Here is a 14547-nt window from a genome sequence, read left to right as displayed (position 1 = left end):
TCTTACTTCTAGACCTCTGCCTACACGCTCAAGATTGATAGAGAACCTCGGAGCTGAGAGGGAAGCTGCAGACCCGGCTTCTTACTTCTAGACCTCTGCCTACTCGTTAAAGATTGATAGAGAACTTCACAGTGCTGAGAGGGAAGCTGCAGACCTGGCTTCTTAATTCTAGACCTCTGCCTACACGTTTCAGATTGATAGAGAACCTCAGAGCTGAGAGCGAAGCTGCAGACCCGGCTTCTTACTTCGATACCTCTGCCTACAGGTTCAAGATTGATAGAGAACCTTAGAGCTGAGAGGGAAGCTGCAGACCCGGCTTCTTACTTCTAGACCTCTGCCTACACGTTCAAGATTGATAGAGAACCTCAGAGCTGAGAGGGAAGCTTTAGACCCGGCTTCTTACTTCTAGACCTCTGCCTACAGGTTCAAGATTGATAGAGAACCTCAGAGCTGAGAGAGAAGCTGCAGACCCGGCTTCTTACTTCTAGACCTCTGCCTACATGTTCAAGATTGATAAAGAACCTCAGAGCTGAGAGCGAAGCTGCAGACCAGCCTTCTTACTTCTAGACCTCTGCCTACACGTTCAAGAATGATAGAGAATTTTCAACGAGCCGCGAGCGAAGCTGCAGACCTGGCTTCTTACTTCTAGACTTCTGCCTACACGTTCAAGATTGATTGAGAACCTCAGAGCTGAGTGCGAAGCTGCAGACCCGGCTTCTACTTCTAGACCTCTGCCTACAGATTCAAGATTGATAGAGAACCTCGGAGCTGAGAGCGAAGCTGCAGACCCGGCTTCTTACTTGGATACCTCTGCCTACACGTTTAAGATTGATAGAGAACCTCACAGAGCTGAGAGCGAAGCTGCAGACCCGGCTTCTTACTTCGATACCTCTGCCTACAGGTTCAAGATTGATCGAGAACCTTAGAGCTGAGAGGGAAGCTGCAGACCCGGCTTCTTACTTCTAGACCTCTGCCTACACGTTCAAGATTGATAGAGAACCTCAGAGCTGAGAGGGAAGCTTTAGACCCGGCTTCTTACTTCTAGACCTCTGCCTACAGGTTCAAGATTGATAGAGAACCTCAGAGCTGAGAGAGAAGCTGCAGACCCGGCTTCTTACTTCTAGACCTCTGCCTACATGTTCAAGATTGATAAAGAACCTCAGAGCTGAGAGCGAAGCTGCAGACCAGCCTTCTTACTTCTAGACCTCTGCCTACACGTTCAAGATGGATAGAGAACCTCAGAGCGAATCTGCAGACCCGGCTTCTTACTTCTAGACCTCTGCCTACAGGTTCAAGATTGATAGAGAAGGGGGGCGTGGCCTAGCTTCGAAGCAAGATGGCTGCGTAACTCTTCAGCTCTGCCGAAAACCTCCTCCCCGGTATAAATCCTGTCATCTATCCTGACTTCTGGCAACGGAATCGGAATACCTGGAGTGAGCGGTGCATGTGTGTGTCTTTCTGAGCCCCGGCGCTGCCTCCAAACGTTCCAAACAGGTCCCGTCGTCTGGGGCCTAGAGACACTCCTTACGCCTGGGGCTAAAGTGATCCTGTGAGCCGGCGCAGCGCAACAGCGACGGCGGCGGCCTCGTACCGGAAGTCGCCGGTCGGCGGAGCGCCCTGTGGCAACGAGCAGCATTGCGGCGTCTGGTGTTGCGGCTGCCGATCGCGGGACGGGACACACCGCACATATCCTTGACCCCCCGCCAGGAGGCTTCGACAACGGAGGATCGGGCGCGGACTCAACTGGGACGCCTCAAGAGCTGCACTGCTTCCTGGGTGTTGATGTGCCCTTCTGGGACCCTCGGCTTCGCTTGGCAAGTGGACGGCGGGGCTCCATCGGCGGCCCACATCCACAACGGACCCCCCTCTGCAGCGGGCGTTGGTGCGTGTCCGCCGTGCTGGGGTTGCGAGGGGAAGAGCACCCATTTATTTCCATCTGAGAGTCAGGTGACTCCAGCCGCTGCGGAGTGGCCCTGCGACGGGGCGCACGTGGAGCCCTGTTGCCTATGGTAGGAGAGTGAGACGCGCCGCGGCGGGACAGGAACACGCGGCTGGGCCGTGCTGAATGCCGTGGGAGTGTGCCCTTGTGTGGTGGGTCGGAGCAACACCAGCGAAGCTCGGCTCTGTGCGCTCGAACCGACCCTGGCCTCTGTGTTTGCGGCAGCGCTCCGCCTCGAGGGGGCCACTACTGCTTCCCTTTGTGACTCCCCCATGGGTCCATATTAGCACACAATAGGAAGTAGACTGCCACGCAGTGGACACGCACCAGGAGACTTGAGATCGACTGCTGGGCCCTGGGTGCTAGTGTGCTGGGCCTCTCTGCGGTGGGACGGCGGAAGAGAGACGGGGGGATCCGCTTGACCTGCTGAGTGGGCAGACAGTTGCGGGACCCCGCTGCGTGGCGATCCAGTCGCGCGCTCTGTACTGGGTGACCTGCCTTGAGGGACTCTTTCCACAACCACCCCGCTCTGGTGCCTTGCTTTGGAGGGGCTAGCTCTGTGTCTTCGTTGGCCGGGCCAGGGGCCCCACCATGCCCAATTCGAAGGCCGCAAAAACGTCCCAACGGAGCAGACTGGACCGTTACACCTGCCCGAGGGTGGACCTACCTGAGCGGAAGGGAGTAGGCGACAAACAACAAAGTGGTGCGGAACAGGACCCTTCTGAACCCACCATGAAGGACCAACTGGCGGCAATTACTGGGTTTGAACGTCCATTGATGCCCTGTCCTCTGAAGTGTCGTTAATCAGGGCGGACCTCGCCAAATATAGGGAAAAGGTAAAGCAACTCGAGACCACCACTGCAGGTCTAGTAGCGGACACCTCGCAAGTACAAACCGATGTTAACGAACTCTAAGCGTTCCGCAAATTCACGGACGATAAACTCGATGACTATGAGGGGAGATTAAGGCGTAACAACATACGAGTGCTGGGGGTGCCAGAGAAATTGGAGGGCCCTGCTGTAGACCTGTTCGAGGACCTTATCGTAACGAAACTACAACCAAAGGGTCTCTTCAAGCTGTTTGTGGTCGAAAGGGCACACAGAGTGCCTGGGGTCGCCCGCGGTCGGGAGCTCCACCCCGCCCGATACTGGCCCGATTATTGAACTTTCGAGACAGAGATACAATTCTCCAAGCCGCCAGAGTCGCCCCCCACTTCGCCTGGATAATGCGGTTGTTACTTTCTTTCCCGATTTTACTCGCACAGTGCGGATGCGTTGGCGCTCATTCCTGGATGTTAAGCGAAGACTGCGGGCCAGAGATCTGAAATACGCCATGCTCTTCCCCGCGCGTCTGCGTGTCGAGGCAGATGGGCAAACCTACTTTTTCGATCTTCCAGAGGCCGCCTCTGACTGGTTGGATAGCCGGAGAGACCCGACGGAAAGCGGCCCCAACGAAAGCTGAACTGGACGGGGTGCCTGCGTCGGAGATCCTTGAATGACTTCGAAGTCACCGTCTCCTGTCATGGGCTGGAACCTGACCATGACTTCGTGATACTCGCAGGTGCTGAACTATACACTCTGTTCTGGCATAAAACTCTGTTCCTTATTTTGACTTTCCTTATGCAATGCACCAATACCTTGCTATGATAGGGGGGAGGGTTGGCGGGGCACCACAGCCCCCCTCTACATTATTCTTGTTAGCTTTTTTCTTTTTTTGGGGCGACAGGCACTCTGCATTTTTTAAGATGGGTAGTTTCGAGCCCAGAGCGCAGGGAAGCAGGGCGGGGGGTTGTTGGGTGTGATTGTTTTTTCTTGTTATTTGTTGTTTGCATTTACTCGACGGCATAGTCCTCCTCTGTGAAACACAGTGTCACACTTCCTTTACACGCAAATGGGTACGCAACGGAACAAAGAAGTCAAAATCTTAAGTTGGAATGTTAACGGTTTAGGGGACAAAATTAAGAGAAGCGTGGTGTTGCAACACATTAAAAGACTGTCACCTGACATCGTCCTGAATGAATGAATGAAGTTATATTTGTATAGCGCGTAGCTACCCGGAGGCCTCCTAGCGCTTGCGGACACGGAGAGCACAAAAGAGGAAGGGTATCACTGAAATGCTGAGAGGAACAGATGAGTCTTGAGGTGTTTACGGAAGATCGAAATGTTGGGTTCACTACGGAGCGTGTGCAGGAGGGTATTCCATAGGTCGGAGGCATTTAGAGTGAAGGAGCGTCCGCCCCACCTAGCCCTCCGGACTTTCAAAGGCATAGCAAGGAAAGCGGCACTGGACCGAAGAATCCTGGTGGGTTGATAGGGCATGACTAAAGATTGAATAATATGGGAGCCGTACTTCCAAATGGCCTTATGAGTGAGGCACATGGCTTTGAACTGGACCCTGGCTCGGATGGGCAACCAGTGTAGATTTATTAAGGCAGGCTTAGCTGACTGTCTACGGGGGATCTGTAACAGGTGGCGCGCTGTGCAGTTTTGAATCACCTGAAGTCTATTTAGGGTGGACTGAGGGGCGCCCAGGTATAGTGCGTTCCCGTAATCCAGGCGGGATAGAATCATGGCTTGTACCATGATTCTCCTGGCTTGAAAAGGGAGTAGGGGTAGGATTTTCCTGAGCATTCGCAACAGACCAAAACATGTGGCCAAGAGCTTAGTGGTTTGATGATTAAAACAGAGGGAGCTATCAAGCCACACGCCTAGACTTTTGATCTGTTGCTTGGGAATGGGCATAGGACCAAGACATGGTGGCCAGACAAAAGAGGAGGAGGGCGAAGGGGTCTTCCCTTGGAACATAAGCTCTGTCTTCTCCCCATTTAATTTGAGGTGAGAATGGCTCATCCATTGGGCAACTGCCTCGAGACATAAGCCTAGGACCCCAGATGAGCCTTCAGGGTTGTTAAGTGCCACCACCAATTGGGTGTCGTCTGCGTAAGTGATAATTTTAATGCCGAAAGGAAGCACTATCTCGGCTAGAGGGGCCATGTAGGCATTAAAAAGGGTGGGGCTCAACGAGGATCCCTGCGGGACCCCGCAGTTAAGAGGCCACTGATTGGACCTAGATGTTCCCTGAAAAACTTGGTAGAAACGGTCCTTCAGGAAGGACTGAAACCAAGTGAGTGCCATCTTTCCTAACCCCATGTTAGTCAGCCGTTCAAGTAGAATGTTGTGGTTTACCGTGTCGAAGGCGGCACTGAGGTCAAGTAGGATGATGGCTGCCGAGCCGCCCTGGTCTAGAAGTCTTCTGGCTTCTTCCGTAACGGCGAGCAGGGCCGTCTCAGTGCCTAACTGTGGGCGGAAGCCTGTTTGAGAGACGTGGAGTAAATTATTGGATTCAAAGTAATTGATTAAAATAGAGTTAATATGACGTTCAATCAGTTTACTTAGCCAAGGGAGGAGAGAGATGGGGCGATAATTTGCCAAGTTGGAGCGGTCCAGGTTGTTTTTTTTTAAAAGGGCTCTGACCTGGGCACACTTCCATGCCTGGGGTACACTGCCAGAGGTGATGGAGTAGTTGAGTATGTCTATGATGACTGGGCCTAAGATATGAAAGACCAGGGAAAGATGATGAGGAGGGGCCGGATCTGTAGGAGAACCAGACGTTACCCTGGAGAGGAGATTACCCAGGACTTTTCCGTCTAGCAAGGGGAATTCTTCTAGAGAGTTTGTCGTAATGATTCTGGAATTGGAGTTGGAGGGATCAGGTGTGTGAGGAGAAAAGGACTGACATATTAGATGAATTTTTTGGTGGAAGTATTCAGCTAATTTGTTGCAGTGCTGAGAGGTATCCTCCGTCCTGGGTGGTTCCTGGGGGAGGGAGGACAGGGATTTAGCTATTCGGAATATTTCTTTAGGGGTAGAAGCGGCGGCAATGATCTTATCCTCAGAAGTGTATTTGCGCTGATTTAATCTCAGCTTTGTAGGACCTTAAAGCTTCTTTGTATTCAGATTTCCTACATTCCTCGTAGTTCTGTCTCCATCTTCTTTCTAGTTGTCTACAGGATTGTTTAATTTTCCTTAAATTAGGGGTATACCAAGGGGCTGCTTTCTCTCTACATTTCTTGTAGGTCGGTACTTTAGGCAGGAGCCTGCTTCAGGAAACGCATCTAATCGGCAATACGTGTAAAGCGATGTACAGGTGGGGATACTCCATGGTGGCACACGCGGGCTTTACATCTAACTCAAGAGGGGTGGGCATTATGCAAAAAAAATCATTTCCATTATCTGTTACATCCACACATATGGATGACCGTGGGAGATATGTTGGGGTCACGGGCATGTGGGAGGGCCAATGCATCACTTTCCGGTCTGTTTATGCGCCCCCTGGACTACAGCCGGCCACATTCACTGACCTCAGTGCTCTGCTGCTAACGCTGCCTGATGGGCACCTCGTCCTCGGCGGCGACTTCAACTCTGTCGTATCGGGGAGATAGATAGACACCCGCCTCGTGCACTACCCCCCACTGCACACTCTTTTTCTAGCTTTCTGGAGGCAATGGGCTTTGTAGACGTATGGAGAACTTATAACCCGGACAAAATTCAACACCCATTTCACACTGGTGCGCATAACAGTCTCTCCCGTCTGGATTACATAATTGTCCCCGCTTCCCAGGTCGCTAACATCCACGAGATCCGGCACCTTGCCAGAGGCATATCCGATCACTCTCCCCTATGGGTTCACATAGTATTAGACCACACACGCATAGGACGCATTGCCCCTATAAACCCCTGGCACCTTGAAAACCCAAAAATACGTAAAAGATTGACCAAGTCCATTGACTACTTTGTGGAGAATGAACATACTGTTGAATCCCCACAAACGCTTTGGGAATCCTTTAAAACTGTAGTCCGGGGCCAGGCCTTATCCCTCATAGCAGGAGCCAAGAAAGAACGGTTAAAGGACATCTCGGACGCTGAGCAGGAGATCTATCGACTAGAACAAGACGCTAACGCTGGTGCCGCGCCTGAAACGCTTCATGCACTCCGGCTGCGCCAAGACGAATATAGGACTCTGGTCACTGACAGGGCCAAATTAATGGGGCAAGAAAGACTGGGCCGGATCTACGACTGGGGAGACAAAGCAGGGAAACTGATTGCTTGGCTTGATAAAAAGGAGCATGCTAGTCGGCTTGTCCCAGAGCTCAGAGGAACTGACGGCAACCCCATAATAGATCCCCAAGAGATAGCTAACCGATTTGCAGCCCATTTTCACACAGTATACAGCTCGGTGGCCTCATACACAAACGCAGATTCCTTAGAACTTCTAAAAGACATCTCTCTCCCTACTCTCCCAGATACTGACCGCCTATTTCTTGATAGTGCCCTCTCCACTGAAGAAATTGCATTAGCGATACGTGCGCTACGCCCGGGTAAAGCCCTCGGCCCAAACGGTATTCCAATTGAGCTGTACAAGCTTCGCCCTGACAAACTAGGCCACTATTTGAAATCCATGTATACCAACAGTCTGGAAAAGGGAATACTGCCCCTAGACCAAAGAATGGCGACCATTGTCACGATATACAAAGACGGGAAACCCAAAACTGACTGTGCCTCTTATCGGCCCATTTCATTGCTGAACGCCAAGCCTAAAATCATAGCTAAAGTACTCGCCAACAGATTAGTTAAAGTCATAGGAGACCTAGTGCATCCTGATCAATCAGGATTCATGCCTCCGAGGAACACTGCCTTAAACCTGCGCAGAGTGCACGGGGTACTGGGTAGGGCATCGACCATTCGCGAAGATGCAGTCGTGGTGTCCTTGGATGCTACGATGGCATTCGACACCCTTGAATGGCCATATCTCTTCGCAGTACTTACAAAATTAGGATTTGGCCCGATATTCATCAGATGGGTGAAGTTGCTTTACAGCGCACCTATGGCGCAAGTGGTTGTGAACAACAAAAAATCCGAAACCTTCACACTCAGTCGCGGCACCCGCCAGGGCTGTCCCCTCTCTCCCTTACTGTTTGCCCTAGCCCTCGAGCCTCTTGCAGCATGGATCCGTAAAGATGCAGTAATCTAAGGGATGCGGTGGTCCTCAGACTGGGAGGACCGTATTTCCCTGTATGCGGATGACATCCTCCTTTATCTCACCTCCCCCAAGAGATCCTTGATTGTGGTATTCGACATCTTAGACGTTTTTGGGAGATATTCTGGATTTCGAGTTAATTGGCAAAAATCACTCGTATATGTTCTCCGTGGAAACTCTCCCCAACTGCCCCGGGACTGCCCCATTTCAATAGTTACTGAAGGCTTTAAATATCTAGGCATATACATCTCTCTTGACCCAGCGATCAGATATGCCTGCAACCTGGTCCCTCCCCTGCAGAGGCTTAAAAGCGACATCATTAACTGGAAATTACTCCCGATCTCTCTATTAGGTAAGGCAGCCCTCTTTAAAATGATGTCCCTGCCCCGTTTCCTCTATGCATTACAAAACTCGGCTGACCCCGTCCCAAACTCCTATTTTAAGGAAATTGAAGGACTCCAGAGGGACCTTCTTTGGAGTGGGAGACCGCGCATTGCTTTACCAAAACTCACACTCAGCTGGTATGACGGTGGAATCGGGCTACCAGACATAAGGAAATACTACTGGGCGGCACACCTCACAGCAATAAACCACGGCACCTACGGTCGCCCTGACGCTCCGGGGTTCCGTATGGACCGTTGGATCCTTCCTAGCGGGGCCTACACCCGAGCACTGTATTCCAAACCTGACAGATACCCACTGACTGGGCATACCAAGCACACAGTTAAGATCTGGCATGCCGCAACCCAATCCTTGGGCTGGAACAACAGATTAACACTTGCCACCCCACTGTGGGATTCCCAAAAACTAGGGCACTTGGGTAACTCCAAAGTCTTCGACAAATGGGACCTGATTGGAATCTCCACTATTGGAGACCTATGGGAGGCAGGGGGGGGGTAAAACCTTTTAGCACTCTCCAAAATCAATACGCGCTGGCGGACTCTGAGTTTTTCAGATATCTTCAGGTCCGCCACGCATTACAATCCGCACTGCCTTGTGATGCCTCCCCACCGGATAGCTCCCCATTAGAGGACAGACTGCTAGATGGACATCTGCCCGAAAGGGCTATATCCTTAACTTACAGAACTTATCAACAACATGAGCGATCCCCTAACTCTACTGCGGGAGAAATGGACGGGAGATGGCATCGAACTAGATGACGAAAGTTGGCAGACGGCGATCTCATCCCCTAAAACAGTTGCAATATCAGCACGGCTCCGGCTTGTGCAGCTGAACATCCTACATAGAATATATGTAACAGGTCCCCAACTGGTGCATATGGGGGGTCAGACGGATGGGTCCTGTAGACAGGGATGCGCTCAACCGGGCACTTTCATGCACACTATATGGCACTGCAGACCAATCCAGGAATTCTGGCGTAAGACACATGCAATCATGAGCGAAATACTGGAGGCTGAGCTCCAGCCGGAAGCGCCCAGATGCCTCCCAAATATCTGGGAACCAACAGACCTCACCACCTATGCCACACAGTGGGTCACACTCGGTTGTATGATAGCCAAAAGGAACATTGCGCAGCTCTGGGGGGCCTCACATGCACCCACAATTACGAACTGGAAAAAAGACCTTGACTGGTGTATGCAAAGAGAGAAGTTTGTGTATACGGCCCGTGACTGTCCCCATAAATGGTCCCAGATATGGTCCCCTTGGAACTTATTCCGTGAAAACATTTGTACCCCTCCTCGCATACACGATGATGATGTCTCCCCTTCCCCGTGATTTCCACTGCATAAGCTTACTGTATTATTAGGTATATTGATTTATGCGGTACCCTCCATATTGACTTTGTGATACTATGCCTTGTTGTCGAGTCTGTTTAATAAAAAGATTTATAAAAAAAAAAAGATTGATAGAGAACCTCAGAGCTGAGAGCGAAGCTGCAGACCCGGCTTCTTACTTATAGACCTCTGCCTACAGGTCCAAGATTGATAGAGAACCTCAGAGCTGAGAGCGAAGCTGTAGACCTGGCTTCTTACTTCGAGACCTCTGCCTAGAGGTTCAAGATTGATAGAGAACCTCAGAGCTGAGAGAGAAGCTGCAGACCCGGCTTCTTACTTCTAGACCCCTGCCTACACGTTCAAGATTGATAGAGAACCTCAGAGCTGAGAGCGAAGCTGAAGACTCGGCTTCTTACTTCTAGACCTCTGCCTAGAGGTTCAAGATTGATAGAGAACCTCGGAGCTGAGAGCGAAGCTGCAGACCCGGCTTCTTACTTCTAGACCTCTGCCTACAGGTTTAAGATTGATAGAGAACCTCAGAGCTGAGAGCGAAGCTGCAGACCCGGCTTCTTACTTCTAGACCTCTGCCTACACGTTCAAGATTGATAGAGAACCTCAGAGCTGAGAGCGAAGCTGAAGACTCGGCTTCTTACTTCTAGACCTCTGCCTAGAGGTTCAAGATTGATAGAGAACCTCAGAGCTGAGAGAGAAGCTGCAGACCCGGCTTCTTACTTCTAGACCTCTGCCTACAGGTTCAAGATGGATAGAGAACCTCAGAGCTGAGAGCGAAGCTGCAGACCCGGCTTCTTACTTCTAGACTTCTGCCTACACGTTCAAGATTGATAGAGAACCTCGGAGCTGAGAGAGAAGCTGCAGACCCGGCTTCTTACTTCTAGACCCCTGCCTACAGGTTTAAGATTGATAGAGAACCTCAGAGCTGAGAGCGAAGCTGCAGACCCGGCTTCTTACTTCTAGACCCCTGCCTACACGTTCAAGATTGATAGAGAACCTCGGAGCTGAGAGGGAAGCTGCAGATCCGGCTTCTTACTTCTAGACCTCTGCCTACAGGTTCACGATTGATAGAGAACCTCAGAGCTGAGAGCGAAGCTGAAGACTCAGCTTCTTACTTCTAGACCTCTGCCTAGAGGTTCAAGATTGATCGAGATCCTCAGAGCTGAGAGCGAAGATGCAGACCCGGCTTCTTACTTCTAGACCTCTGCCTACAGGTTCAAGATTGATAGAGAACATCAGAGCTGAGAGGGAAGCTGAAGACTCGGCTTCTTACTTCTAGACCTCTGCCTACACGTTCAAGATTGATAGAGAACCTCGGAGCTGAGAGCGCAGCTGCAGACCCGGCTTCTTACTTTTAGACGTCTGCCTACAGGTTCAAGATGGATAGAGAACCTCAGAGCTGAGAGCGAAGCTGCAGACCCGGCTTCTTACTTCTAGACTTCTGCCTACACGTTCAAGATTGATAGAGAACCTCGGAGCTGAGAGCGAAGCTGCAGACCCGGCTTCTTACTTCTAGACCTCTGCCTACACGTTCAAGATTGACAGAGAACCTCACAGAGCTGAGAGCGAAGCTGCAGACCCGGCTTCTTACTTCTAGACCTCTGCCTACACGTTCAAGATTGATAGAGAACCTCAGAGCTGAGAGCGAAGCTGAAGACTCGGCTTATTACTTCTAGACCTCTGCCTAGAGGTTCAAGATTGATAGAGATCCTCAGAGCTGAGAGCGAAGCTGCAGACCCGGCTTCTTACTTCTAGACCTCTGCCTACATGTTCAAGATGGATAGAGAACCTCAGAGCTGAGAGCGAAGCTGCAGACCCGGCTTCTTACTTCTACACCTCTGCCTACAGGGTCAAGATTGATAGAGAACCTCAGAGCTGAGAGCGAAGCTGCAGACCCGGCTTCTTACTTCTAGACCTCTGCCTACACGTTCAAGATTGATAGAGAACCTCAGAGCTGAGAGCGAAGCTGCAGACCCGGCTTCTTACTTCGAGACCTCTGCCTACACGTTCAAGATTGATAGAGAACCTCGGAGCTGAGAGCGAAGCTGCAGACCCGGCTTCTTACTTCTAGATCTCTGCCTACACGTTCAAGATTGATAGAGAACCTCAGAGCTGAGAGCGAAGCTGAAGACCCGGCTTCTTGCCAAATAAGTCCATTCAGCTGTTGTAGTCAAGCTGCTCAGGCGGCACTTGACACCACACCAGAGCAATACTCTCATGCTATAAGCAAATAACACATCAAAGACAACACAGCAAGTAATAACACAACAGCACAACAACAACTTAACAACTGAGCAAGAAGCATGTCATGGATATCTAACAAGATCAAGCTTGCTCTCACAATATATTCAGGTATTACTTGGTATCATGCATGAAAGCTTGAGTGTGGGTGTGTGTGTACTGCTCTTCTTCTCCGAGCTGCACACAGACTGACCAGCCTGTTGGGTAACCCTGGGCCGAATGTGCTATTTATGGCTTCCCCAGTCTGGCAAACCATGCTCTCCTCAGACCAGTAAGTGTGGTTAATCATTGCCACAATAGGATATGCACCGTCCTACCTGTGATACACATCAGATGTACGAGGACCAACATATGCTCAACCTATTTAATTTTTTTTAGATTTTGATTTTTTGCATAATTGGGAAAGTAATCTCAAGTACATCCTACTTATGCCTGTTCCTTGTGGTATTCAGACTCGATGTGGGCACAAGCAGCTGTCACCTAGACCAGCAATGATTCCTGCCTTTCGTCATCACCAGGTGATTAATGACCACGACTTTATGCTGTTTAGGAGCATTGTCTTCTATTGTCAGCATTGATTTCTGTCTTTTCTCCTCACCATCAGGCCAATGATTGGGGCTAGACGCGTTTAGAAGTTTTCTTTCCTGGCCAGCATTGAACTTTGTCTCTCCTACTCACCTCCAGGCCAGTTTCTGGGCTAGCCGGTTTTTAGGAGTTTTCTCTTCTCTGGCCGGCATTGATTCTTACCTTCCTGTTCAGATTCAGGCCAGAGACTCCAGCTCCACAGGTGGAGGAGTGGATTTCCACCGCTACCCTATGCCTACTGCCAATGACCATGAAAATGTTAAACAAGATCCATCCTCTGCACTTCCCCCAGAATACACCCCCCCCCGGCACGCCTGATTCCCCCACACTGCCTGATTGTAAATGTGTCATGTATATTGGTTGGGGCGCTGCGTGGTGGATTTAATCTATTTAATGCCATGGAAATAAAAGACTGTCGCTCATCACTTGGGTCAGATCGACTCGTAACTTGATCCACTGTAAACTGCTTTGAAAGTATTCTCCAGTCTTCATGTGTGAAAATATACAATACTGTCTTATAATGATCTAAACAGCTCGTGCCTCCCGTTGGTCTCAAAATCTTGAATTCAGGTTAGCTTCTGTCTTTCTATGAATGGAATACTTCTGTGCTGCATTTACTTATAAGAGTTTTGAGACAGTTATTCGAATCTGACTGACCTGCTTTTGTTTTTTATGGTAGGATGTCAAATTTTCAAAGATGGAAAAGGTATCCTCAGGGAAGAAGAAGAGCTGGAGCCTGGTTGCACAGGTGGTGCAGAAGGAAGAGAAAGCACTGTGGGTCTTTGCTCAGGTATGGCTCCTATTCACACGATTTTAATATATACGTATGGTTTGCGCTGCTGGCGTCCACTGCATTGGAGAGATGATTCCAGCTACAGGAGCGAGTGAATATAAATGTGTGCGCTTCTGTCTGTCTCCTGCCTGAACACAATCCTACAATGCTGCTGCCTTTGGATCGCTGTTAGCTGTTTGAGTGTAAGGATGGTGTAAGAAAGTGGGTTTCAGTTGCAGGAATCCCCCCCCCCTTTTTTTGCCTAATAGCTGATGCACTTTTCCTTGTTGTGCCCTGGGCTCCTGCCAATCAGGTGCCCAGGGCCTGTGTTCCTTCCCTAAAAACCTGCCTACCAGCCCAAACCCAAATTGGCAAAACCCTAGCCACATGCCAGCCCCTGGTAAATGGTACCCTAGGTACCCAGGGCCTTGTGACCAGGGAAGACCTCTAAGGGCTGCAGCACTCATTGTGCCACCCTTAGAGGCCCTGTACCCTAACACACACACACACTGCTCTTGCAGGCTGAGTGTCTGGGTACAAGACAAAACAGAGAGTCGACATGGCACACATCCCTGTGTGCCATGCCCACAACCTACTCTGCCCTGGCATACATCAGCCACCCCTCTAGCTGGGTGCCCTATGCCAGTGGTGTGGGCACAGAGGCAGGAGCCCTGTGCCCCTACAGTTCCCAGGTCCATTCCTGGGTCCTGTAAGTGCAGTGCTGTTATCTAAGAGTACATGGTGCTTGGAGCTTGTCAAACACGAACTCCACAGCACCATAATGGCAGCTCTGAAGACTGAGAAGTTTGGTATCAAACTGCTCAGCAGATTAAACCCACACTGATGCCAGTGTGGGATTTAATGTACCAAGCACCCCAGAGGGCATCTTAGAGAGGCCCCCTGAAACCTAACTTACAATCCACGTCTGTTCTGAGGCTGCCTAGGCTGCCACACAGCAGACATGTTGCTGGACCCCTGGGTAGGAGAGCCCCTGCTCTCCTAGGCCTGCAACAATGCACATCCTGGGCGAGGTGCTAAATCTCCTCCCCCAGGATGGGCAGGGGGGAAGCTTCAAAGGCATGCTGCCTCTGTGAGCTTCCCCAGGCCACTGCAACCCCCCACTCTGGCGGGAAGCTTGGCCGGAAACCCCAAATAAGGACAGGGGATGTGCCAGCCTGCCAACCCCACCCCTCAGGTGGGGGAGGCGAGGTGAAGCACATCTCCAG

The 14547-nt window shown here is 50.8% G+C and overlaps 1 protein-coding gene across 1 annotated transcript in view; it reads left to right on the top strand.

Annotated features, from left to right (window-relative positions):
• The window catches only part of LOC146813535 (uncharacterized), a 72119-nt gene that overhangs the window by 17543 nt on the left and 40029 nt on the right, over positions 1 to 14547 (top strand). Inside the window, exon 5 of the mRNA XM_085620306.1 lies at positions 13229 to 13339. Within this exon, the coding sequence (XP_085476432.1) occupies positions 13229 to 13339 (111 nt within the window). The remainder of the gene's footprint in view (positions 1 to 13228; positions 13340 to 14547) is intronic.

The sequence above is a fragment of the Triturus cristatus genome, chromosome 7 (genome assembly GCF_964204655.1).
Source record: "Triturus cristatus chromosome 7, aTriCri1.1, whole genome shotgun sequence".
NCBI classification, from domain to species: domain Eukaryota; kingdom Metazoa; phylum Chordata; class Amphibia; order Caudata; family Salamandridae; genus Triturus; species Triturus cristatus.
The sequence above is the reverse complement of the archived record's forward strand: the minus strand, read 5'-3'. Positions and strand labels throughout refer to the sequence as shown.